The sequence below is a fragment of the Sphaerodactylus townsendi genome, linkage group LG07, assembly GCF_021028975.2.
Source record: "Sphaerodactylus townsendi isolate TG3544 linkage group LG07, MPM_Stown_v2.3, whole genome shotgun sequence".
NCBI classification, from domain to species: Eukaryota; Metazoa; Chordata; class Lepidosauria; order Squamata; family Sphaerodactylidae; genus Sphaerodactylus; species Sphaerodactylus townsendi.
Window position 1 is genome coordinate 36,416,658 of NC_059431.1, and position 27,405 is coordinate 36,444,062.

General features: G+C 40.7%; 1 protein-coding gene across 4 annotated transcripts in view; it reads right to left on the bottom strand.

Annotated features, from left to right (window-relative positions):
- Window positions 1–27,405, bottom strand: part of SV2C (synaptic vesicle glycoprotein 2C) — a 103,041-nt gene that overhangs the window by 15,023 nt on the left and 60,613 nt on the right. For 3 of the 4 annotated variants that reach the window (XM_048503988.1, XM_048503986.1, XM_048503987.1), the window contains exons 5-12: window positions 21,694–21,827; window positions 18,816–18,905; window positions 13,078–13,188; window positions 11,247–11,335; window positions 10,520–10,684; window positions 8,054–8,187; window positions 5,280–5,483; window positions 4,151–4,310 (exon numbers count right to left, since the gene is read on the bottom strand). In XM_048503988.1, the coding sequence (XP_048359945.1) occupies window positions 4,151–4,310; window positions 5,280–5,483; window positions 8,054–8,187; window positions 10,520–10,684; window positions 11,247–11,335; window positions 13,078–13,188; window positions 18,816–18,905; window positions 21,694–21,827 (1,087 nt within the window). The remainder of the gene's footprint in view (window positions 1–4,150; window positions 4,311–5,279; window positions 5,484–8,053; window positions 8,188–10,519; window positions 10,685–11,246; window positions 11,336–13,077; window positions 13,189–18,815; window positions 18,906–21,693; window positions 21,828–27,405) is intronic. The other variant, XM_048503989.1, reaches the window with a different exon arrangement.

Sequence of the window (27,405 nt, forward strand, 5' to 3'; positions counted from 1 at the left end):
AGCCAAACAGTTCCAAAATGCTGTACTACAATATAGAAAAAAATATACACCTGGGGGTCTGAAACCATTCTCCTTTTGTGTGTTGGAAATGTAAACATCATGAAAGATCATTTTACTATTTATGATGGATGTGTAATAAAGCTAAAAAATTTGGCTACAAATACACTCAATAGTCCAGATAATTTTAAAGACAAATGAAACCAGTGGCTTGCCTTTTGAGTCTTATAGACAGATAATTTGAAAAAAGATATGGAATTTTGTTTTTACATATGACATCAGCAGCAAGAATATTATATGTGCAAAAATGAAAAATTTCATCTATGCCCACAATGGAAGAATGGTTTGTGAAGTTTTAAATTGACTGGGATGGCTAAGCTTACTTCTTTGATCAGAGAAAAGAACTTACCTAAGTTTATCAATAACTGGAAACTCCTGATATATTGTCGAAGGCTTTCACGGCCAGAATCACTTGGGTGCTGTGTGGTTTCCGGGCTGTATGGCCGTGTTCTAGCAGCATTCTCTCCTGACGTTTCGCCTGCATCTGTGGCTGGCATCTTCAGAGGATCCTCTGAAAATGCCAGCCACAGATGCAGGTGAAACGTCAGGAGAGAATGCTGCTAGAACACGGCCATACAGCCCGGAAACCACACAGCACCCAACTCCTGATACACTTTTTTGCTAAAAAAAATGAACTGACGACTTATGGATTTGAAAACGACGAGAATAAGAAAATGGATATAATATAAAAAAGTTTGCATTTTATTTGATTAGTAAGAATTAAGTGAATTTATAATTTTATAATTGTAACTAGGGAGCAAGTGCTAAATTTGTACCTGTGTTTATAATTGGTGCAGAGTAAATTGGGAGTCCTCACTTTTCCCCTTGTTATTTCTGGTTGTCTTTTTTGTTTGTGTGTCTTTTTAAAAAGTTTTAATACAATTATATATGAAAAGTATGAAACCATTCTTCTTTTGCATTGTCAAATGCTTTCATGGCTGGAATTAAGTGGCTGTTATGGGTTTTCCACACTGTGGAGCCGTGGTCTGCTAGTTTTTGCTCCTAATGTTTTGCCCGCATCTCTGGCTGGCATCTTCAGAGGCGAGATGTTTCTCTTTGTGGCATGGCCATACAGCCTGGAAACCCCACAACAGCTTCTTTGATCAGAGAAAAGAACTTACCTAAGTTTTTCAATAACTGGAAACTCCTGATATACTTTTTTTGCTAAAAAAAATGAACTAATGACTTATGGATTTGAAAACGAATGTTTCATAGAAATGCTGAGACCTCATCCAACTATGGCATGTGTTCTATCAGTTGAAAAATTGCTGAATCAAGAAAGGGCTTGAAAAAGCAGTACCGAAGTGATTTATTATTTATTTATTTATTCATTTATTTAATTACATATGCCGCTCTTCCCCTCACAGGCTTGGAATAGCTTCCAACAATAATGACAATGAATACATTTAATCAGTTTAAAACATAAAAACAACCTAGATGGCAACACTTAATTCATTTACCTAGGAGAAAAAAAAAACAAATGGACCTATGGAAAAGGATGGGATGGGGGATGCCAGATGGGAAAACCATAGCTTCTTCAACTATTTGTTAATTTATTAAGATGTTTAGACCCATGTTTCTCCCTAATCAGGGCTGCCAACTTCCAGGTGACACCTGGAGATCTCCTGCAGTTACAATTGATCTCCAGGTAACCAAGATCAGTTATCCTGGAGAAAATGGCTGCTTTGGAGGGTGCACTCTATGAGACATTATACTGGTAATTCATGGCGCTTTAGGTTATTGATCTGATTACAATTCCCATCAGCCCCTGCCAATGTCCATAATGAAGATAGCGGGGCTGATGGGAATTGTAGTCCATGAACATCTGAAGCGCCAGAGTTGGGCACCCCTGAATTATACCCTGCAGATGTGAAAAGAAGGAAAAACTAGTATTGTTTCAGCCTGTATAAGGTTCCCATAACAATAATAGTGAGATGTAGATAATTACTTTTTTTAATTGAACAGTTAAAAATACTACCAGGGCTTTATACTAATGCAATCATTGCCATGCATAGTGTTATAAGAGATCATAAAGCAACAGGGCTGGTGAGGATGCTTGACTCGTAATAAAAAACAGAAGGAAGCAATGTTGCTTTTAGGCCATGACTGAAACCTGGAAAAAACAGTGATGCACTACTTCCACAAGGTGGCAGTAGACATTCACTGTGCCCATGTTTGCAAAAGCAGGACACCGGCAGCTCATTTTATAGAGCAGGACTCCAGTCTAAACAGACAGCAATCATTAGGCTTAGACTGGAGTAACTCAGCATAGGACTGCACTGCAAAACATCCCTTCCCTGACAGAGTGAAACACAAAGTTTTCAGTGGTGGGTTTGACTTGAAGCAAATTAATAAAGAACAGAAACTGAGGAAATAAAACACAGAGCAATGGCAGGATTATTTTTACATCACCAGAAATTTAAAACACAAAAACACGCAATGTAGTACCCCAACAAAATTGCAAATATATTTAAGTAACCTAGTTTTTAATTAATTGAAGGAAGTACAATAAAGAGAGCCAAGTGTCCACCATGAGCTAGGAGGAGAAGTGCCACATGAGCAGAAATATAATTTCAGAACTGCCCTGAGGGAATACTAATCTGTTGGATTAAGTGTCAGTTCTTGGGATTACATCTTACACTGGGTGGGCATTAAACACTTGACAGATATCATTCCATTAATTTTTTACAACATGGCAGCCAAATTTTGGATGTCACAGAGCTGAAAAGCTGCATTTGAAAATAGTTTCACAAGGTAGCTGTGAGTCAAAGCTCTCCAAAGCTTTTATATCCCCAAAATCTTGTTGATCTTCAATGTGCTGCTGGACTCAAATCTAGCCATACATTAGAACATGTATGACATTTTGATGCTACGATTCTTATCTCACTACAGATTCTGATTTTCTGTCTCCAAGCATTTCCCCTCTACTCTAATCAAGCTGATCACAATATGTGTGGTAAACATTTGCAACGTTTACAAGCCATCTTTAAAACACCCCTGCCATATTCTGACTAGGATAAAAGGTCTCAGAGGTCTTCATTTGTATTTGTGTCTGACAAAGGGAGATTTGACTCTCAAAAACTTATGCCATGAAACATTTGTTGGTCTCTGAGGTGGAACTGAACTCAAATCTTACTGCTCTACTGGAGACCAATACAGCTATCGTCTGAGACATTCGGATGTATTAATTTTGAGTGTGATATGTCAATTTCTTTTCAATATGTCATGTCAATTTCTTTTCAATTTCACTGGCTCTATCTCTGCAGCCATAGACCTTCAGCATGATTTTTTAAAAAAGAAAGTCATAGAATCATAGAGTTGGAAGAGACCCCAAGTCCAACCCCCTGCAATGCAGGAACATATAATCAGAGCACTCCTGACAGATGGCCATCCAGCCTCTCTTTAAGAAGGAGACTCCACCACACTCCGAGGCAGTGCATTCCACTGTCAAACAGCTCTTACTGTCAGGAAGTTTTTCCTGCTGTTTAGGTGGAATCTCTTTTCCTTCTCCTTGAAACCATTACTCCTGGTCTTAGTCTCTGGAGCAGCAGAAAACAAGCTTGCTCCCTTACCAACATGACCAATCCCTTTCAAATATCTAAAGCCATGGCTACTCAGTGTCTCCTTCTTAACTTCTTTTCACTCAAAATCTAAAATTGATGATCCAGCTCCCTAAGTCTCTCCTCATAGGGCATGGATCTCAGACCTTTTAACATTTTGGCCGCCCTCCTCTGGACCCATTCCAACTTATCAATATCCTTTTTGAATATCCCTCTTGCCCAGAACTGAACACAGTATTCCAGGTGAGGTCTGATCAATGCAGAATAGAAATGTACTATTACACTCCTTCATCTAGACACAATATTCCTACTGATGCATCCCAGAACTGCATTGGCGTTCTTGGACACCGCATCACACTGCTGACTCATGTTCAGCTTGTGGTTTACTAAGACTCCCAGATCTTAGTAGGGCTTAATCCTGCTCCCTTATTGGTGGAGAGTTCGTTGTGGAACGTTCTATCCCTTAGCGCTTTATTATTGGTAAGATAATTAATGGTGGTTGAGGATAGAGGTAAAGCAAAGCACAAATATACCTTCTGTCCGTTGGATACAACTCCACGGTAATGACATCGAGGGAGTTCCATGCTGAGATGGTAAGGCCATTGTATAGACACAGCATGCCAATCATCATGGATTCGCTCGTGCCAAACCACAGGAAGAAACAGCTAATTCCAGAAAGAATCATAGACCCACCTGCATTGCAAGGCAAAGGGTAAGAATTACCACTGATTCTGTTGTGGGCTTCAGAGTATAGCCAATTTTATATAACACTAGAAAGCAGAAAGTGCTATCTACGTTTCAGATTAAATCCTGCATTCTGCTATCAGTACAGTCAGCGAGTTGTGAAGATGAAGCTCAAATTACAGGTGCCTACAATGTCTTTCAAGAGAAGAGTAAATGAATGTAAGCTATTATAGTAGATACTTCAGAATTGTTTGGCAAAATTTAGCTGCAAGTGAAACAACTTTTATGTCCCCCTTTCAGTTGAAGATAAATATTTCAGTGTGGAAGAGTTGGGGTTCTTTTTTCTGAGGGAGCTTATTTATAGAGCTATCAAGATTTACAACTCAGGGCAGAATGAGACATTACAATAAAAGTGAAACTGACAGCAAAAAATGTGTAAAATTTTGCATGTGCCCCATTCTATAATATGTACACAAAACACACCTCTGTCCGGATATGCAGTTCATTTCCCCAACCCAGCTGCAAATGAAGCACAGCTACAACAGGAACACGCGCAGGGAAAAAAAATCAGGTTTACTATACTTGGTGCTGGGAAAAGGGAGTAAGTTGGCCACACTTAACAGCAGCTCCATGGCTATCATAGCTTTTGTAGAACTGCCCTCATAACCGTGCCTCTGAATTATTTTATAGGTCCATCTAATTTGGCTGTTATCTTCACAAGTAAACAGGTGTCTGTGTGAGTGTAAACTCACAACCAACTTATGGCAACCCAGTGGGGTTTTAAAGGCACAAAAAGGTTGAACTCCATTTTTTCCTGTTCATCTGCATGGATTATTTTCAAATAGTTCTTTCTGAAAAAATTTAAAAATCCCTTCCCCAGCTCTTGCAATAGTAAACTCTTTAAAAACCACTTAATGGGGTTTTTTATTTTTTTTAAATTAACTGCTTAAAGTATTTTTTTTAATACAAAGATCATACCTAGCATAGTTAAACGCCCAATTCTGTCCATCAGAAGAGCTGAGACGATATTTCCTGGTAATACTGCTAAAGTCCCCAGGAAATTAACAAAATAAATCCAATAGGCACTATAATCATCATCAAAGGAAATCTGACATCCTGTCTTGTTGTGATCAAATGTGCAGTTTATAAATCTACTGTCGGAGTATTTATATGGTTCAAGATCTATGGAATCAAAAAGAATAACCAGAAAAGTATCACAAAGTCATGAAAATGTCCAATTATAAATTATCAAAAACTGATTGTTTCAGTAACATATGGAGCAGCCTGTTCTCGGTTCATGGAAAGGCAAGGGACAAAAAAAAACTTGTTAAGAATAAGATTATGTATACTAGCAAAATGAATCCAAATACTACGCCCAGACTTAATGCATTTTCATAACTAATGTAATCCTGTATACACTACACTGGTCTGTATCCAATCATGCATATATTGAATACAGATTTTTCCATCTCAGTTCCTGCAGCCCTTACCAGTTCCTACCTTGAAAGACCACAGAACCCATGCAGAGGAATAGCCATGTCGCCCAGGTACAACAGGTGATTTCAAGCAAACACAGACCTGTTTCTATGGCAGTGTAAAGAGAGAAGAGGGGGGAGCTATCTTTCCCCACACCTACTTCTAATCCTCCATGTTTACTGGGAGGGATCTTTGTTAGGTTTCAGGTTCAATTCCCTCCATTTCCCATTAAAATGACTAGGCAATAGGTGATGTGAACGACCCTGGAAAGCCACTTCCAATCAGAACAGACAATAGATCAGGGGTAGGGAACCTGCGGCTCTCCAGATGTTCAGGAACTACAATTCCCATCAGCCTCTGTCAGCATGGCCAATTGGCCATGCTGGTAGGGGCTGATGGGAATTGTAGTTCCTGAACATCTGGAGAGCCGCAGGTTCCCTACCCCTGCAATAGACAATACTGTCCTTGACAGACAGGTGGTCTGGCTCACTGTAAGGCACATTCATATATTCTTTTGTACGTGGGTCCCATAACTCGAAGAATAGTATTTCTGGGGGTTGGAATGGGCTGCAGGAATGAAGTGAAATGCAGGAACCTACACACACATAACTAGGACACATTGATAGATACTGGCCATCAACCAGGAGTTTCACTCAGGGTTTGGGGGGCAGGAGCTACATTTATGGGAGTTGCAAAGAAGCAGGGAAGAAAAGGGTTTTCTAGAAAATACAGGCTTTTCTACTGTATCTGAAAAGTTATTCTCTGATTAACATTACACTTTGTATGATACTCCAACATATCTCTTCAGAACAGCCCACATTATGTCTTGTTTCTACATCACAGATAAGATTGTTCGCCTATACCTGCAGCTTTAATTTTTAATAGGCAAGCCCTAAAATCTTTTACTTGCCAGGAGGGGTCTGAAAAGAAAGTAAAGTTTACAACACTGGAATGCAATTATTAGGATAAAGAAGGTAGGGCTACCATATGTGGCACTTTAAAAAAAACCTTAAAAAGAAGTACAGAAACTGTTCTATAATTACACAGGACCTCTCAGGTTCTAAAGAATAAAAATGATTCTTTTCAAAGGTCACAAAACAGCAAGGATGCTGGGCTGCATCCATCCAGCATTTCCACTCAGTCTCACACACTTATGCCTCCTTACAACAATTATTCCTCCTTACAACCAATGGGGCTCTTGTATCTGTAGTTCCTATGATCCACAGCACAATCTGTTTGGAAGGTAAAAGGGGATGACTGCTGCTTCCAACCTGAGTTAGTTTCATGTCTAGACTTTTGTGGGAAAGCTTTAGGATAAAATATGAACTACATATTTCTATCAGCTCCTCTACCTCAGCATGTGTCCATCCTAATTGGCTAATGCTGACAGGGGCTGATGGGAATTGTAGTTCATGAACATCTGGAGAGCCGCAGGTTGCAGACCCCTGCATTAGCTGAGTATAGGTGTTATTGTTTAAGGATGTCATTGACTCCATGCTATATTTTGCATGTGTCCCTCATGCAATAACATTCTGGCCATTCAGCATTCACTATTGAATTTGACGTATATAAGGAAAAAGTCCATTCCTTATTCCATCTGCAAAATAGACGGCTGGTGGGCAGCACAAATAGTGGGGAACTGACGTGACCTCCCAAAAGCCTGACATAGTTAAGGTGGTGAAACAAACAAACAAACAAAAGCTTTGGTGTGTTTCAAAAAAGTAACCAAGAAACCAGCCCTTTGAGTTTCCAGAGTACAAGCATTTCACAAGAAGCCGCCACAGACTAACAGGTCCTGTAAATTCATTATTATTTTAATTATTGAAAATTAAGTCTAAGTGGCTAATAAAAACAATAAAGCTATCACACATCACAATAAGGCATCATAAAACGTTTAACATGCAAACTGCTAAAGCCAAAAACACAAGTAACAAACCTAAGAACAGTAGCTTCAGTAGCTTAATGTTTGCTCCAAAAATTCTAGTAAAAAATGCCCCATTCCTGAAGGGATGCAACAATAAGGAGACATTCCTCAATCCATCTTATGTGTAATATGGCTCATACAATTAGAGAGCTTCAGGGCCAAATTACACATCACATTTGACATGTCGGATCACAGGTGTCCAACCCCACTTCTAGCTAGAAGTACCAGTTCTAGTAGATCAGATAAGAAACCTTTATTAGGCATCAAATGAGAAAATCAACACAGTAGAGACAAATGTTTAGTAAAATGGGACCCCAGAGTCAGAGAGCAATACCTGAATCATGAAGCATACCTGCGTTGAAGAACTTGGTATCCATAAAAGTACAGTTTCTAAAATATGTGCTCAATGTAGTAACATCTTCAAAGTAACAGTTCTTAAAAAGCGTATCTTCAAAAGTAACCGATTTAAATTTCATCATTGTAAACCTGAGAAATAAAGATAATTTGCACAGTCAGCTTAAAGTACCATAAACAGCAGGATGCCTATGTGACCTTATTTTGCAAGTAATTTTTCATTCACTTGGCAATTTTATGAATTTTACAGTCCTCTAAGCCTAGTATTTATATCTTCACAAGAACCATGATTTTGAGGACAAATATATGCCACAGACTTGAACGTGTTATCTTCCCTTCTTGCAACAGTCTCTCCTTCCTTTTCTTGCACAATCACTCTGTGGCAACATCTGCGTCAAGCGATGGTTAGTATTGAAGAGGGTTTGCAAGATCTTTATATCTCAGATCAAGGTACTTCATCACACAGAAAATCTTCTGTCAATCCCATAATCCATCATGTTTAAGGCCACTTCAACGAAGGCATTCTTTATAATGGCTCCTGGATTGGAAGACTCCGCTCTTTGCTGAAACACATCAGTTACAGTATCTTGGCTTTTCTAGAAGGGCTGCAAAAGCATCTTTTCGGCCAAACTTTTAATAACAGATTTACTGAGCTTTACTGGCTAATTGTAATTGTCTTTTTTTCTGTCGATTATTTTTTAAGCTGTTGGATTGTACTTCATACTTGGATTGTACCTCACCTTAAAATGTTTGAGTTGAAATTCCCATTGTATAGTTTCTGGCTAAATTAATACATTTAACTATAGTTTACCCAATAATGTCTTAAAAACTATAATTACCGTAAGCCAAAAAAAGCAAAAAAGGATTCTTTGATAGGAGGGAGAAGTATGTTAAGCCTCTGGCAGGTTCTCAGTTCTCTACCTTGGTTTGGGTGGTGGAACATACCCTCTGAATTGAGGCTGCGTCTTTGATGTTCAAACCCTCACAGTAGGGGTTGTTCAATCCCTCACAATCCCAAACAAAAGAGTAATCCTTGGATTTTTTTAAAAAAAACCAGTACTTTCGTTTTCTCTGTCTTGAATCTACTTCCAGTCAGTTGCCCAAGATAAATCTCTTTCAATAACCTTTTTGAAAATGAGTGACCAGAATTGAACACAGTATTTTACATTTGGACTTCCTGAAGGACATTACTTCTTTGGTAGTTTATTTTCAATCCACTTCCTGATAACACACTGAGTTAGCTATCTACCACAACCCCAAGATCTTTTGCTTTGTCTGTTACTAACAGTACACATGCACAGTGAACAATTTCACCATATGAAATTATGCATTTTTTAATCACTTCACCTGCCAGAGGTCCTGTTTGAATTCCTCACAATTCCTTTGAACAACTGAGTGTTATCCACAAACTTTGTTGTCTCCCTTCCCCCTCTCTACGGCCACTGATTACTTTCCTTCTGTTGCTAATACTGCCGGTTTATTCCCACGCTTTGCTTCCTAACCTGATACCAATGCATGAAAACACATGTTTATATGGTGAAGCACCTTGTCAACGGCCTTTGGGTCACTCCAATCTATATGCTCAATAAATTCTAGCACGTAGGGGAGGAGGGCTTCTCTTTATGGAAGTCATGCTGATTCTTCTTCAGCCAGGCTTGTTCTTCTATACATTTAACAATTTAACAGGCCTTTAATGCTTCCTTTGTCAGTTTAATATACTTCACAGAGTTGCTGTGAAGATAAAATATGACAAACCTGCAGATGGTATTCTGAAATTCTTAGCAATTAATCAATCAATATAAATAATAAGCGAGTGATACAAGGTGGTTCAACAGTGATCATGCTGGAACTGTTGTGTTCTCATCCCAAACCCTGTAATGCAGGAGTCCCCGACCTTTTGAGTTGGTGGGCACCTTTGCAATTCTGACACAGCATGGTAGGCACAGCCGCAAAATGGCTGCTATAGGAGGATGAATCAGCCACAAAATGATTGCCACCACTAAATTTTAGGAACACAGTGCAGATCTTTGTGCTGTGGTGCAGCTGTTGCCAACGCAATTTAAAAAAACAGCCAATCAAATCTCCAATAGTCAACAGTAAAGTCTCCAATTTTCCAGGCAAATGCCCTACTTGACTGTGCCCACTTCCTAAAAACAGTTGACAGACACCAGAAAGATGTTTGCGGGCTCCATGGTTGGGTCCCCTACTGTACCAGGTTGGGTCCCCCCATGGTTGGGTCCCCCATGGGTAGACACCCATGGGCACATGACTGTCTCCCATGTTTTCATTCCCAGCTCATTTATACATAGATAAATCCAGCAGTCAGTTTCTGTGAAAAACTAAAAGTTTCCATGTAAGACTAAAAATTGAGATGACAATTATCAAATAATTCTCCAAATGCACAATACAGTATTGAAGCCCACCAGAATTTGTTTCTAAAGACAAAGTATTTGTTTCTCTCAACCTGTCATTGATGAATATTCCATTGGAGTAGACTTGGTTTTCCAAAGTAAAGTTGAAGTTAATATCTTTAACTTTCTCAAATTCAAAAGTCTTCCTTCTAGTAGCATATTCCTCTGCTTGTAGATGTTTAATCACATCTGGAAACCAGACTGACAATCCATAATAGCTGTGAAAAATAAATGACATAAAGTCACCAGTTTAAATGGTGAATTAAATTTTCTTAAAGTTCAATTGATTCCCAATATACAAGCTGTAGATTAAAATGCACTCAGTGATTTGTTGAATGAGAACAGATAAAAGAGTAATATATACAAATATAATTGATTAACATAATTAATCTGCAATATGTCCAATGAAGTGCAAACACATTAGTATTAAATATATTTCAGTTTTAATTACAAAACTAATTCTTATCTGGCTGTTGTGGTCTTCTGGGCTGCATGTCCGTGGTCTGATGGTTTTAGTTCCTAATGTTTCACCCGCATCTGTGGCAGCATCTTCTGAGATGCATCTTCTAGTTGTGAATTATGGAGAGAATCACAACTTACCATGAAATGCCTCTGAAGATGCCAGCCACAGATGCAAGTGAAACATTATGAGCTAAAACCACAAAACCATGGCCATACAACCCAGAAAACCCACAACAGCCAGTTGATTCCGGCCATAAAAGCCATCAACAATACATAATTATTATCTAGTAAATTTTTGTCTTGTCTTGTGAACCTTACCCAAAAGAAAGAGTAAACCATACTGCTGCAAGTTTAGTTGTATTATCCTTGACTGGATAGTTGAAGCACCTCATAAATGTTAACCAAATCTGGAAGACATTAATGAAATTATCATTTATTTGTCATGCTACAGTTAGGTTACTATGAAGGGACTAACCACAATGACAAAAGAGACCAGTCCAAGAGAAATAAGACAGGCAGTAAGGCCCAAACTAAGGTCAATTATACATTGTTGCTCTGCACTGCACTGAAGATTCTCTTAGGGGTAGAGCTTCTGTTATGGATGCCTTTTCCCCCCTCTCACACTCACTGCATGGCAGATCCCATAATTTCCACTGTTTGTGACAGTGGGTAAAGAGTGACTTTTACCCCTGCTTCTCAGGGAAGATGAAACAAATGGCTCTGCATCATTCTTTGCTTTGGGCTTTTTTGCTCCACCCAGCTCTACTTCTGCACTACGCAATGATTGGAAGAGTTTTTTAAAACTTTATTTCAACTTCAAGCATTTGAATCATATTAGAGCTATCAAAAAATGATCGATCTAATACAGGAATATTGAAACACCAAGGAACAAGCCTCTCTCTCCTCCCGTGGCAGCAGCAGCAGCAGCATGACGAATGTATGTGTGTATGTTGAGGGGGAGGAGAAAATATCAGTTCTAGAACATGGTTCCCTTCTTCAGCAAAGGGTGGTCCAGGGAACTGTTTTGCCTCTAATTGGGGGGGGATTATTGTTGGAAAGGGGCTACGATACGACAGGAATAACAGCAATATCAATATAACAGCAATTTAAAGGGCTTTAACAAAGCCAGCAATCTTACAACTACCGGGTGTGATGAGATTTGTGGCTTTAAAAGGGAGCAAGGTTAGGAACCAGGAAAAGCAGCCGAGACCCAGCTGCTGAGACCCAGGAGACTTCAGCAGACAAGCTGTGCATCAGGTAGTGGGGTGTTCCCTCACGGGTAAACAGAGAAATGCAAGGAGACCCCACCACAACCCCACTGCAAAGTTAAGAACCTCAAAGAAAGTGTTCCATACCTAAGAGTTCACAAACAACTTGGAATTGGCACCTAGTGGCTTCATTCCTCTTTACAGTCACACAATTGCACATTTCATTGTAACAAACAGTTCAGACATAGCTCATTCAAAACAGGCATGAAACTAGATATGAGCCTCAATCCCAGCACTTGTTAGCTTTTGAAGGTGTTCATACCTCCACTGCTAACGACCTCTCAGACCACAGAAGAGGATGGTGGATTACTCCATGGTTGACATACACAATGTGGATTAATCCACCATCATTTTGACTTTAGGCCAGTTCTATAAATTCTATGCATCATAAGATGGGGACTAGATCTTAGGCTTGAATACCTCCTTTCCCACCTCTCCTAGCGCCTTCACTATATGAAGAAGGCAACACTGTACAATAAAAGAAGATGAGTTTGAAATTAATGTATACACTGATCTTCAGAACAACTACATAAAGATACAGAGCAAAGTCAAGAACATGGACTCTGTTGGTCTCCTGCCCATCTACATCATTGAGAACAGCCAGCACAGGCTGTACCTCCACTGCTTTCCAACTATCACAGCAGTTGTATCTTGAGAACAAAAGTATGTACCTTTTCTTTGAATATTTCCCATGGAACAGAACAAGAAGTGCAAGAATTTCTAACGGGTGGGGTAGACTATTCCTTCCTATTCCTTCATTCTTTGTAAGAAACAGTGAGGCACTCCCTTCTCAGACTAAATTCTCTAAAGGTTGATGACAACAACAACATTTCTATTCTCATGTTTGTGTGTTTAGTATAAATAATAATAACATCACTTACACCATCCAATTCTGTACGCACTCTGACATAGCATCTCTTGTACCAGGTTCCTGTATCGTTTTCAATTTCTATAAGCTCATCTATCTGCTTGGGAGTTTTAATCCTGTTAACCTATAAAGTAGAAGAATACAGAAAGTATAAATAATAATAACATCAAGAGCAAAAATGTTTCATTGTTAAAGACAGCAAGTATTCTCTCCTTCCTCCAAAAGAAACCAGACAAACAGCTTGTTGCTACACACTCCTTGGGTTAAATCACAGAGCCAGAACTAACAGTGCGATTCTAAGCAGAGTTACATCCTTTTAAGTTTACTGAAGTCCAAATGACAGAAAGGGAAAGCTGGATGTTTCACAACTGAACTCGTTACAAAGAAGGATGTGCAAAACCGAATCCTTTGAGAATTGTGACAAGCTTTCTAAAAAATTAAACTACAGAACTGATTCCTATTGTATAATTGCCTAGTCTCATTGATGGCTGAACAATAACTAGCAATTCTATAATTTTCCAAGATATTAACAGAAAATAAAGAATGGAAACAAAAATAAGTGAATAAAGAAGCTGGAAAATCACAAGTCAGTAAGAAAGCAAAATAACAACATTGTGGTTAATACTGTATCTAGTACTTCAAAGCAAAATAAAAGAATATCCATTAGGAATGTCTAAAGTAATAGAAATTATCGTCTACAGAATGTCCTTTAACGAAGAACTGATAAAGACAGCAAGCAAAGTACCCTAGTTATTTTAAAGGAGACTAGCTTTTTCTCAGGACAACAAATACTGGAGGTGGGAGGTCATCTTGAATTTACATACAAGTTACAGCAACAAAAATCTTTCTACATGCAACTTTTTTTGGGGGGGGGGGCGGTCATGTTCCTTTTGTGTAGATATAGATGGCTATTCCCTAGAATGTATTTTCCATGACTCCATCCAAAGCATTCATCACACCAGATTTACACACAAGGAAGAATGTAACTATACTTTATGAGGGACCAGGAGCTGATGCCATAAACAAAGGTCCAAAATCGGTCCAACTGATAACTATCCCTGGCAAATTTAATGAATGCCTCAAAGCTATGAGACATCAAAGTGACTACCGGCAGTCTCCTAAATTAAAGTTTCTCCATTAACTTGTACATGGTTATAGAAAAGTGTGTGTGTGTGTGTGTGCGCGCGCGCGCGCGCGCGCGTGCGCCAGGGATCAGATTACATTCACTGTTTTCAGGCATTTACCACTCTGTTCTTTTCCCATGTATTGCAAATATCAAAGAAAAAAGAAGGAAGGCAAGCAGCTAGCTATAGACCTATGCTCCAATAACCTGGATGGAGAGATTTTGGAGATGAGTGTAAATTTTGAAGATTAAGGTCACTTTAATCACCCTTCATTGTTGGAACTATAGTAAATGTTCATAGTAGCAAAAGGAACTTTTAGCAAGATATGGCCGTGGAAAGAGACATGTGAACCTAGGGTTGCCAGGTGTCCAGTTTTGAACTGACGGTCCAGTAAATACATTGAAAAAAGTACTAGATATATAAACATCCAGTGTTTTCTAATTAAGTAAGCTTGCAACTACTGCAACCAAGTTCCATTCATGCACTCTTTCTTCAGTCTGCTGAATGATAAAGAAGAAACACCCCAATTGACTTGTTCTTCATCACAAGCAGCCAGGGTTAAAAAGAAGTGAATCCATTATTCAGTAACCAGTCGACATGCTTCCAGAAAAGTCCTGTTGGCTCAGCTGAAGAAAGTTGGAAAGGGAAAGACTTCTGCAGCCAACAATTGGCTTCCCATGTTGGTTCCACTGATTATGGGGGTAGATGGTGGCACTGTTGAATCTTCTAAATAAAAATGAAAAAGAGATCTTGGGGGAAGGGTCATGGGGGGGGGAAGACTGGGGTCCTTTAGAGGGTGGGATATATGCCCAGATGTGTGCCTTTCACTTTTTTATTTTGCACAGTTCTGGCGACAACAGGTGCTTTATTGCTATTAACTGTTTTAAGGCTGCAAGACTGTGCACATTTACCCAGGAGTAAACAACACTGAGCTCACTGAGGCTTACTTCTGAGTCAGCATGGTTAAGATTCTGTGGTAATTTTTCCAATGATTTCAGTGGGAGAGTTAAACGTGTTTCCCTATCACAACAAAGGGGATTTTAAAATACCTAGCTTTGACTGGATTGTGTCTCTTATTATGCCTTTTTATACTGTATAAAATATTATTTGCTGGCTATCTGTGTAATTCTATGCAGATGTTTTCCTTTCTAATTATGTATTGATTTCAATGGCCTTAGGCTGCAATAACTGCATAAGATTGCACTGTATATCATGTCAAATATATTCATGATGTTAGACAGGTGTTTTAAATTTAAAAATGTCTAACTACAACGCCACAGTATATTTGTCAGGCTTTAAGATGCCACTGGGTTCTCTGGCCTAGTTCCCACAGATATGCCAGATCTGGGTTTGGATTGTACCACTGTCAGATTCAAAATTTAACACTCTTCCACACTCACAAAGAAACAAAAGAGTGAGCCAGTAGGAGATGTGAAGAAATGATGGGCGGGGCGGCAGAAGGTCCGCAAGCTGGATGCAAGGGACACGCAGGGATGGGAAAAGAGACATGGGGCAGGCCAAGGTAGGCAGCTGGTCAGCCCAGAAAGGGCTGGTGGAGGGAGAGCCGAGCTGCACTCAGGCCAGGGCCAGCATGGCCCCAGTCTGTGCAAGCGGTCTTGTCAACCTGCATCAGCCTCTAGCGTGCAAGTCTGATGAACAGACAGGGACCAGTCCTATGCCCCTGAGGGAAGAGAGGGAAGGGTGGCTGGAGGGGAGGAGGCTCTTAAAGGCTCTAACGGAAGAGCCAGCTAATTGAGCCAGGAGCCTGCACTGGGGAAGGGATATAAAGAGGGCGACGGATTGGACAGCCAGTGAAAATTGTGCCACATAACCTAGGTCCACTGCAGGGCCTATCAACCATGGGAAGGACTCAGAGAAGCTAGCCAACATCAAGGAGCCCTGTCTGAGGCCAGAGGAAACAGCCTCAGATCCCATGGAGAAGGGTTGCAAGCAATGCCAGGATCCAGGACCTCAACTCAGAGAAACAAATTTAATTCACTTTGTGACCAATATGATATGATGGTATTACAATGTGATATGATGGTATTCACTGAAAAACAGGAAATGGGAAACTTGCCTAATTAATTTCAGTGTCATACTGGAATATATAAGCCCTCATTAGGGAACTCATGGAAGCATAATCTTAAAATGGAAACAATGCTCTACTTTTTTGCTACTGAGGAGATGAGTTTTCCAGGAAGCATAGAAAACAGAAAAGAAAAATCCCAATCCTCTCATGTCATTTACTTTGGCATACACAAAAAAGGTGAATGAAAATACAATTACTTTAAAAGATAAAAGTTAAACCAATATAACGTTTTAGTTTAATATGATTCTCAGCTTATTTCTTCACTGATTTGCAATAATAAAACTAGCTATGGTACACAAGATGTAGCATTGCATTAGTAGCAACAGCCAATACACAGGCACCAGAAAACAGTACGGATTTGACAAAACACAGGAACAAATTTATCAGTCAGAAATCATACTGAGAAATTCAGTTTCTCTATTGCAAGGCCATGGGGAGAAAAGGGTGACTGGTGATTGGGTCTCTGTAGGCCTGGGCCCAGGCATCTGACCATGGGGCAAAACAGTCCAAGGCAGACCAGAACATGTAAAGCAAATGTGGCGAGAATAGATAATAGAAGGCTAAGGATCCAGATGATGGCTGACAAACCTAACAGCAAAGAAATGGAGCCTATTCTAGAAGTAAAACCTTTACCCTGATTCAGTGTTCTTCCACAAGAAGAAATAGGCAGCTTTAGTAGACACTCTTCTGTGCATCCTGCTCCAACAGCTTTTGGCACACCCTGGGCAAGCTGATATAGTGGCCCCCATCCTGTCATAACAGCAGGCACCCACACACAGCACCCAGAGGGGCAAGAGGGCATACACAGCATGGTACTCCTTCTTCAGAATGCAGTGAAAGCATTGTTGACACTGTCAACTGCCCACCTTAAGCTTGGCAGAAATGAACAGCTGGCAGGAAGTGGAGGAAGAGAGTGCCTCACCAGTCCCCTTGAACCAGCACATTGTAAGCTGGACTAGGACAAGGGTAGTTTCTGACCTCGTATTTCACCCTGCCTGGGCAGGGAGGAAGAATAGAGTTTCCTAGGATGCCTGGAAGGGTCCACCCTCCATGCATCTCCCAAGGGCCACCAGAATGCCAAGGTAACTCAGATGCTTAATTAGTGAGCAAATACATCCAGCCTTCCATGTCCTGCCGCGGTTTCACCTATCCTGCATTCTGCCACCTTCTCTCCATGACAGCCCTTAAGGCAGTGGTGGTGAACCTACGGCACTCCAGTTGTTCAAGGACTACAATTCGCATCAGCCCCTGCCAGCATGGCCAATTGGTCATGCTGGCAGGGGCTGATGGTAATTGTAGTTCATTAACATCTGGAGTACCACAGGTTCGCCACCACAGCCTTAAGGCTTGGTCATTGGTTCAAGAACCATGGAAGGAGTCCTGAACATGCCCTCCAGTGCAATGGAGTACCATCCCATTAGGACGGCTGCTTACCCAGTTAGCCGGCTGATGACCTTCAAGCCACACACTGCCAATAGGTAACCTTCTGTTTTTCCATCCGCTTAAAGGTCAAAGAATTGTTTCCTGAAATGTCCAGGTCTAGTCTCTCACATTCCCAAGGTCAAAGTCAACCCTAGTAATCTGACCCACTGCAGGAATGAGTCGGCCATCACATTGTCTCTGGCCAAGACAGTCATGTGTTTGCTCAGCATCTGACCATTGATACTTGGTGCAACGCCCAGCCATACCTGACTTCTCCCTTCCTGCCTGTCTTCTGCTAGGACAGAAAACCTTTCAAAACCCTGAAGTGAAAAGGTATTTCTCAACAGGTTACTACATCATTAATGGTCTCTTTGTGATTCTGTGGCATGCTTACAACATAGATAAGGGAGTAGCATTACAACTTTATAATATTTGTTACAAAAATAAAGAAGCAAAAATGCTGTTTATTAAAAAGTGAGGAATTGATAAATCTGAAATAAGCACAATTTGGCCAACAAAAAGGAGAATTTCTTAACTTTACAAATTCTTCATTCTGCAATATTTTTCCTGAAGTATACATTCACAAAGAGAACACTCAGGAAACAGACTTTGAATCTGATGGAGATTTGGTTATTTTCATGCAAATCTCATTCAGAAATTCTTTTTTTCAATTCGTCCACAATGGCAGTTTTAGTGGTTAAGAATAAAAAGGAATCACTGACTTTTAAACGTAAGGTAAAATCCATGGTTAATATATTTTTTAAGAGTCTTATACATTAAAAGTTCCAATTAAATTCTGGTCTTGTCTGATGCCATAAGCCAAATAAAATCACAGCAACTTTAATGTCTCAAAGGCTATTTAAAAAATTAAGATCAAAAACCCTTTAACAAACTGTCAATGCTTCGGTTAGGTAAGAAAAGAAAGTGTCATTCAGAAATTCTTAAATGTTGCTTGCCTAGTCAATATGCAGCAACACAAATAATCAGAACCCCCATCTGACTGCATTTGGAAAAAGTAGGATCTTAAAATACTATGTAACTGTCTCTAGACATTCTTGCAATGCTTTCAGTAATTTGTTCTCTCTCTGTTCTGACTGATTTTGTAAACATACTCACCGTGAAAACTTTTTCAGGCTGACCACGAGCTCGCATATTTGTATCATGAATTTGTTTGAGAATCATCCAAGCTTCATCGTGTTTCCCAGCCTACAGATACAACCAAAATTGGTAAAATAATTCAAAATTTGTAAAAGAAAAAGAAGAAGAGTTTGGACTTATATCCCCCCTTTTTCTCCTGTAGAAGACTCAAAGGGGTTGACAATCTCTTCCTTGCCCTTCCCCCCTCACAACAAACACCCTGTAAGGTGGGTGGGGCTGAGAGAGCTCCAAATAGCTGTGACTAGCCCCAGGTCACCCAGCTGGCATGTGTGGGAGTTCACAGGCTAATATAGTTCCCCAGATAAGCCTCCACAGCTCAAGCGAAAGAGCGGGGAATCAAACCCGGTTCCTCCAGATTAGAGTACACCTGCTCTTAACCACTACACCACTACTGCTCCTGCAGGAGAAGCTCATGCTTGAGAATTAGGTAAGGGGAAAAATGGAGGCTTCCTCACATTTACAGAACCTGGAGATTTGGTTGTATGATAGGGGGACATTTCCATAGCATTTTCCACCTCCTCAAGTTCCCTAACTTATAGGAAATAGCAAAATGATTAACATTCTTCCCCCAACTTTGTAGGATGACCTTTCTGAGTATGTCATGGGGCACCATCTTTAATGATCTCTGTAATGATCTGTATTTCTTTAAGTAATTTTGTTGAAATGATATTTTACTGATGCTTTAGAACCGTCACTTTGGAAAAAAAATCTTGTGATTTGGATTGGTAGTTAATATTTGCATTGTTTCTGTGTCACAAATTTTGATTGCTAATTTTTTAAAATAATTGTTTTAATTTTTGTTATTGATACCAGTTACCATCTTTGTCTAAGCCCCTGCGGGGATATAAACATTTTAAATAAAGAAAGAAGCTTTGTAGGATTGTAGAATTCACCAGCCACTCACCCTACTAGTTTAGGGCACAATAATATTATAGTTGTCTTTAAAAAGACAAAATGCAGGCAAATGGCATTAGGGGAAACAAGAGAAAGGATTTAATACTTCCAGTCCTTGCACAGTTTCAGTAATAAACTAATAACACACACACACTCAATGATGTCTTGACTTGGGAGAGAAAGATTTTGTCTCCTGGTTGAGATATAGAAATCAAAGGAGCTGGGACCCCCCCCCCAAAAAAAAAAAAAAAATCATGGTGGCGGGCTGTTGCCACCAGTTGGGGGAATAATGTTTGAAAGATCTGGTGTCTTTGGCCCATTCAGGACCCTGGACAGCACTCCATTTGCCAGTTTCACTGAAGCACAAGAAATATCAAGATGGAAAGTTAACCTTTTTCACAGTAGGGCCTATAGGTCTGCAGGGTGGCTGCAGAAATTAGGAGAAGATAACAACACTTATTTGGAGTAAAAGCAAGGAAGTCTGTTCACTATAGAAGCTGACAGGATGGGGGTAGGGGAGGAATATCTAATTTAGAATCAGCAAGGGCCCTGGCAGAATCCATAAAGGAGGGAGGAGGAGGAGGAGGAGGAGGAGGAGGAGGTTGGATTTATATCCCCCCTTTCTCTCCTGCAGGAGACTCAGAGGGGCTTACAAACTCCTTTCCCTTCCCCCCTCACAACAAACACCCTGCGAGGTAGGTGGGACTGAGAGAGCTCCGAGAAGCTGTGACTAGCCCAAGGTCACCCAGCTGGCATGTCTGGGAGTGTACAGGCTAATCTGAATTCCCCAGATAAGCCTCCACAGCTCAGGCTGCAGAGCTGGGAATCAAACCCGGTTCCTCCAGATTAGATACACGAGCTCTTAACCTCCTACGCTGTTTTCCTGGTGAGAACCTGGCATCCATGGCTGAGTTTTTCCACCTGTTCAGTCCTACCCCCAAGCTGTAAAAGGACTTGAAATTTGGTACTATTTTGTTACTCACTGATTAACAATCTATTGTTCATATTTTATCAGGAGACTAATAACTGCTACAGCCTTGGATGTTCTTTTTGAACCTCCAATGAAAGTCAGAAACAGTACAAAGGACAATTGCTATGGGGGGTCTTCTTTTATAGACTGTTTGTAACAGTCATCTTGTTTAATTTGCAGCAGAAAATTGGGGTTCATTTCTTCTCATCTAGTCAGGTGTGTGGGGAGAGGGGGTTGCTGCTGTCCCTAGCTAGCCAATCACAAGTTGTTAGCTGGCCTGCTTATTGTGCACAGACCAGTCATAATTTTGGATATCTTTGTTCCTCTTTCCTGGAAATGATCTCTCCCCCTTCCCCAATACCAGCCGAGTCTTAGCACATCCTGGGTTTTGACTTCACAGAATAAACTCTTCATCTAAGATACCGAGGAAAGAGGGATTATATGGAAGGGTAACTAGCCTGTCACCCAACTGGTATTAATCATTTCAGGAAAAAGATGTTTTAGAAAGAAGGTTTCTTTGAGGTTCAGAGTTATCACTTTGCCCTGAAGCTCAAGGCAGAAGTGAGGAAGAGACCATTAGTGCCATCCTAAACAGAGCTGCACCTATCTAAGTTCACTGAAGTTGTGGCATATGTGCACTGCATGGTAGCACCATTTCTGAGTTGATCTGAGAAATCACCCTTCTCAGCCCATTGACTTCAATGGATTCAGAAAGGTATGACTCTCCTTAGAATTGTACCATAAGAATCCCTTCCTCTCCCACTTTCCAAACTTGATTTCTGTTGTCAAAAATCATGGCAAAGCTCAGTTGTGCATGCTTCCATACAGATGCACAGTTAGCCCTATCTGGCCTTGAGCAAGTCATAGACTTCTCTCAGCCTAACCTGCTGTACCAGGCTGTAAGGGGATAACACCCAAGAACCTCAATTTCTTTGATCTTCAAAAACCTGTGAAATGATACAGAATTTTTACCTCAAGCAGGAACCTTGGACTTTCTGGCATGAAAGTGAGTGCTACCACAGCCGAAACACAGGGGAGAGCACACATAACAACAAAGACTCGCCAGCTGTGAAACTGATAGGCAGACCCCATGCTGAAACTCCACCCTGGATAAGGAACAGAAACACAAGGTGGGACAGAAAACTTAGGATACTAAGAATGATTCTGTGGCTTTTTAGTATCAAGGAAAAGAGCAACATTTAGATAAGAAATGTCCATTTTGAAAAGCATTTTCAGCTACCCTATTCAGTTTGAGCTATCCCATTCAATTTCTGTTAGCATATTTCTAAAACTTTTACCCTTAAATAAGATGTATTCAGAAGATAAACACAACTGAAAACTACAAATTCAAGTGCCTTCTCCAAAAACTCATTTAAAAGCAAACAATAATATTAGTTTTGTTGTTTGTATTTTGCTAGGTTTATACTGGAAAAGTCTTAAGAATTAATGCTAGAAACAAACAAACAAAAACCCTGAAAATTCTTTTTTCCATGTTTAGTGTATCTTCAAAAGGGAGGAAAGGCAGAACAGTATAGCAGTTATTACAAAGATACTCATGTTTACAGAGTTTGTAATTTAATCATCCTACAGAATATTACTGTTTCATAAAATAAAATGCTCTAGAATTCATATTGTTAATTTCATTGTATAACATATTTCTATTTTTAACCACCACAGAAACAATAGTTCTTATTTAAGGTGTCAGGCAAACTATTCAGTTTTTTGCATTAGCCCTTCTAGTCTCACACTACAAACATCATTTCTGACTTTTCTTCACATTCTGCATCAAAAATCCAATCTGTAAATGACCACAAGTGAACAAGTCTGTGTTCCTGTATCATGTGATTAATAATTCTGCCAGCAAATTCTATGACAGTTCTAAAACTGTAACAACCATATTTAAATCGTACTTATCTCCATAAGACAGCACAGTGACAGTCAGTAAAATTGAAGACCTGCATAAAATATCTATTTTAGGCCCACAATTACCAGACTTACAGAATCCACAGATTAGTTGGTACTGTCACATAAATTATTCACACTAATTTATCGAAGGTAAGGATTACATTAAACAATTTCCATCACTCAGCTACAGTCATATTTTGACATGCCAGATCATGTTCAGTTGATTTTAACAGCAGGAAAAAAAAGTTTCATTAGAAATACCACCAAAAATGGCACCCCTGGGGTACTTCTCCTTCATACTTCATCTTGTAATGTTTATTTCACAACATTTATACCACACCTTTCTGCCCACACCTTTTAGCCCCCATAAGCAATGCTCAGGTTATGGCGAAGCATGGTTATTGTCATAGTGAACTTTGAGGCTGTGCTTTGAGGCTGTGGTCAAGGGGCTAAGGCAGAACAGGTAAAAGCTGGATCCAGACAAGACAGAGGTAATGCTGGTTAGGAAGGCTTAAATTGATTTCTCAGAATACTCAGAATACTTTCTCAGAATACTTGGAGATGCTGTTTGAAAAGCAGGTTGTCACAATGCCCAAGAGTGCCTTCTATTAGCTGCATTTGGCTCTCCAGGTTTCCCCTTTCTTACCGACTCAGCTATGCTGATCAATAAATTTGTAACATTGTGGTTGGACTGTTAATATACTAGATGTTGGACGAGCCTCCAGAATGTGGCAGCCTGGCTACTATCAGGGGCAATTCTAATTTTGAAACAGTACATTGGCAGTCAGTGTTGTGTTTCCAGGGTCAATTCAAGATGCTGTTTTTGATTTAAAGCCCTTCACAGCATGGCCAGGGGCCCACAAATCTCAATGACTGTGTTTCTCCCAAATGGAGAGGGGCAGAGCGATCAGATGACCTAGGGATGACATTAAGGTGCCATGTGGGGGTGCCATTGAGCTGGTCCCTCCCACTGTCTTTGCCAAAACAGCCCCTTTGGCTAGTGTATCTTTAAAATCCCAGAGTTGCTGGGTCATGGCTGCGGTGGTGGCAGGCTGCTTTCCCACCCCCTCCAGCCTGCAGGAGAGGTAGTGGAGACAAGCGAAGCAAAGAGTGAGTGGGCAAATGAGTTCAAGAGCTGGGTAATCCCTGGGCAGTTCCTTGGCCAGACCCTCCCTGGTGGGATGGCAGGTTACCCTTCCGCATGGTCACTTCTTTGTCTAGCTAGCTTGCCCACTCTTCTTCCATTTTGCCCCACAACAGCCCCAGCTCCGGCTGCCATCTTGGAATTACCGTATATACTTGAGTATAAGCTGGGGGGGGGGGGTTCAGCATAAAAATGTGCTGAAAAAGTTGCTTATACTCGAGTAGATACGGTATTCACTTGTCCTGTGCCCCGCAGTGAAAGTACCTTTCCTTTGAGGCAGAGGCCCCTTCCGCACACACAAAATAATGCGTTTTCAAACCACTTTCACAACTGTTTGCAAGTGGATTTTGCCATTCCGCACAGCTTCAAAGAGCACTGAAAGCAGTTTGAAAGTGCATTATTCTGCATGTGCGGAATGAGCCCTCGATTTTTGTAATAATGTGCTTATATTTATGGAACAAAAGAACTTGGAAGCTGTGCAATTAGCAAAAGAAAGGAAACTCTGATGTTTTCTCTTGCTGTGAGGTTTCACTCCTTTTGGTCTTTCCCCACCCACTGCAATTTCTCACAGATATTTCCAGGGATTGAGGGCTGGCATTTTTTTTAGAAACAAAACTGCCATATCAATATTTTTCAAGCCTGCACAATAGAGATATGAGAAATATTGATATGACAGTTAAAAGCTAAAAATGCCTTTCTGAAGGGATCTGCTCTCACCAACTGTGTTGTGTTTGGAGTGTTCAAGCTTGTACTTCCTTCAGATTCTCACATTTTCAACAGCATGGTTATAAAAAACAAAACAGACAGGGAATAATGTCAGGGTCAATTTTTTGAGTCTTGACAAGCTGTGTTGGTTCATGTTTCTCACTTGATTAGTAAACAGAAGCATTATGACATTTTTTTAATTCAATGGTTCTTTTCATTATTTTTAATGTACTTAAATACACATTTGCATAAACTCATGACTAAAAATCCCAGAATCTATGGCCATTTTCTTACGATTCTAATAATGTATTTCAAACAGATTATTCAAGGATAAATTGTGGTGCCAAATATAGGTATGTTCTTGGTTTCAGTCCAATTTACATCTGCAATTCCTTCTCTGTGGCACAACTGCAAGATATATGCACTCTTTGTCTGTTTCATTCAGAAAGCAGTGCAGCTCTGCAGAGTTAAACTTCACCCTTGCTCTCTGCAAATGCTGAATTCCAAAGCCATTAATCTTGGAAACAGCAGCCAGTTTCAAGGGGCAATGGGTTGTTAAAACAATAGGCCCAAGTGCATCTTGGGAACAGGTTTCCTGGGCTGTGGTGTAAAACAAAACCTATAGTAGCTACATTTTCCAGCCTCTGCAGTAGCTTCACATTGAATATCACCTTCTCACTCTACTGATTACAAGAAATGACCAAATGAATCACCGAACCTGCGGTGACAAATTACAGAACAGTATTAGCGTAGGACAGATCAATGGCAAAATGTACGAAGATTCTAATTTATACAGAGCCATTTACTTATATATCAAACTTTAGCTAAAATGTTTCTTTTTCCAGACTGCTTTCTAAAATTTTGAGCAGTTACTAATCTATAATTAAAAAAAATTACAATAGACATATTCCAAATTAGTGTTTTGCGTATAAAAATGGTTATGTACACAATGGTGTTGTGTCAGATTGCATCATCCAATGGGATTCAGCACTCAGCAGTGTTGGTCTGATGTGTATATTGCTGCTAAATAAAAATACACCCCATATTCAGAAATCAACAGAAGACATAAAGAAAACGTAGATGTAAACAGAAGAAAGTTAGAAGAAACATATTCTCTAATTTGGCCAGTATTCTTGGCCTACAACATATCCTACTGATATACTGGACAAGAGGGGATTTGCAAGACTCATGAGAGGGGAGATCTCAATTTCCCATAACCAAGCTTAGGTGGTTCCACCACACACCTTTGAGCTCAGCCAAGGTGGCACCTTGGAACCACTCTGAGCTCAGAGCAGCTCCCAGTATCTGCCACTGCTGGACCCAGAGCCTTTCATGACATCTTCTGCTGCCACAGCCCAGCCTGGATCCTCTCCTGACATCCTTTGCACCTAAGTCTAGAGATGCTCCTGGTGCCTACTACCAACACAGTCAGGCCTGAACTGGCTCCTGGCATCCACAGCCACTGCAGATGGGTCTGGAGGAACTCCAAGAATCCAGCATTGCCGCTGAATTATTTTTCTCTCTCCTGGATTATTTTCTCATTCTTAATAGGCAGGTCCTACTTGGAGATCATGGGCATTGCCTTAGCATCTGCAGATCTGCAACATGGTAGTTATATGGGGTCTCCAGAGTTTTCTCCTACCAATTCAATTTGCATTATTAAGGGTCTCATGTTTAAGAAGAACAAAACTGAGTGCTGCAGCAGGAGACAGAAGTAAATTTCAGCATCTTTAGACAATGAAAATGCTTAAAATCACATGGGTCTTCGATGATTTGTGGACAAGGCTTGTGCTTTTGGTATACCATAATACGCTGTCATAAATAACTAACAGTGCTATCCTTGGGGAGGAGCAAAACCGCCCAGGAGGTGGCATGATCCCTGGTGCAATGGGCATTTACGCTAACACAGAGACACTTATGCTGGCACTGGGAAACCGTGCAATTCCCAGTGCCACCAGCAGGAGCCCACGGCAGAACCAAAAGGGGTGTTCCCCGAGATGGGGCCAGCTTTAGTTGACTTCCTGAGCGCTTTCAACCCAGGAATGCCCCCATGGGCCCATTTGCCAGTGCAGACTTATCCCAGCAAAACCAGTGGCACAGGTCGCTGAGCTGGATAGGCCACTTTCACAGGGGAAGGGGCAGCATTGGATTTGGCTTGCTGTTCACACAGCAGCAAGCGCAGCTGTAACATCCCCAGTCACAGCGCAACCACCCTCCCTCAGGATTGCACAGCCTAAGTACCTTCATTGTGCTGCCTATATCTAAGAAAGGTACGAATGCTGCATTCTTGGTGGGAGTGCAGTTCTGGGATGTTCTCTTTCTCACACTCCTCACCATGCAATATCACTTGATTTATTTCTCTTTCTCAGCTTGTCACACTCAATGGGAATCTTCTACTTAGCCTCTGTGGTCTACCAATGGTTCCTCTGTTTCAGAATGTGTTGAATTCATTATAGAAAATAATTATTGGCCCATTCCAGGGGGGTGAGGTGAATCAACACTGGGAGATGGTGTGGGCCTATGCCAGTAGATTTGACCTCTCTGGGGCACTTACCCCAGTGGAAAAGTAAATCTGATGGCAGATGGCCGACACAGTGCACGGAGACACCTGGACACAGCTCAGAACTCAGCAGCAGTACTTTCGCCTTACTGGGGCATTCTGGAGGCATGGCCAGGGGTGGAGCCAACCTTAGACAGCTTATACCCAGACTTTGCCTTCAGATATGCAGTGGCTTGAGATCAGAGCCATCCTACATTCATTGAACCCAATGGGGGTTCAGCAGCAGGTAGGTTTTGTTTTGTATTCTGCCTCCCCACGCCACTGAAAAGCCCTTTGGAGGCAGTGGGATGGTACCACAGTGGCCCTGCCCCCGGCTGCCGAGGGATCTGCATTGGGCTGCCCAGCTTCTTACTTTTAGTTGAAATGCTGT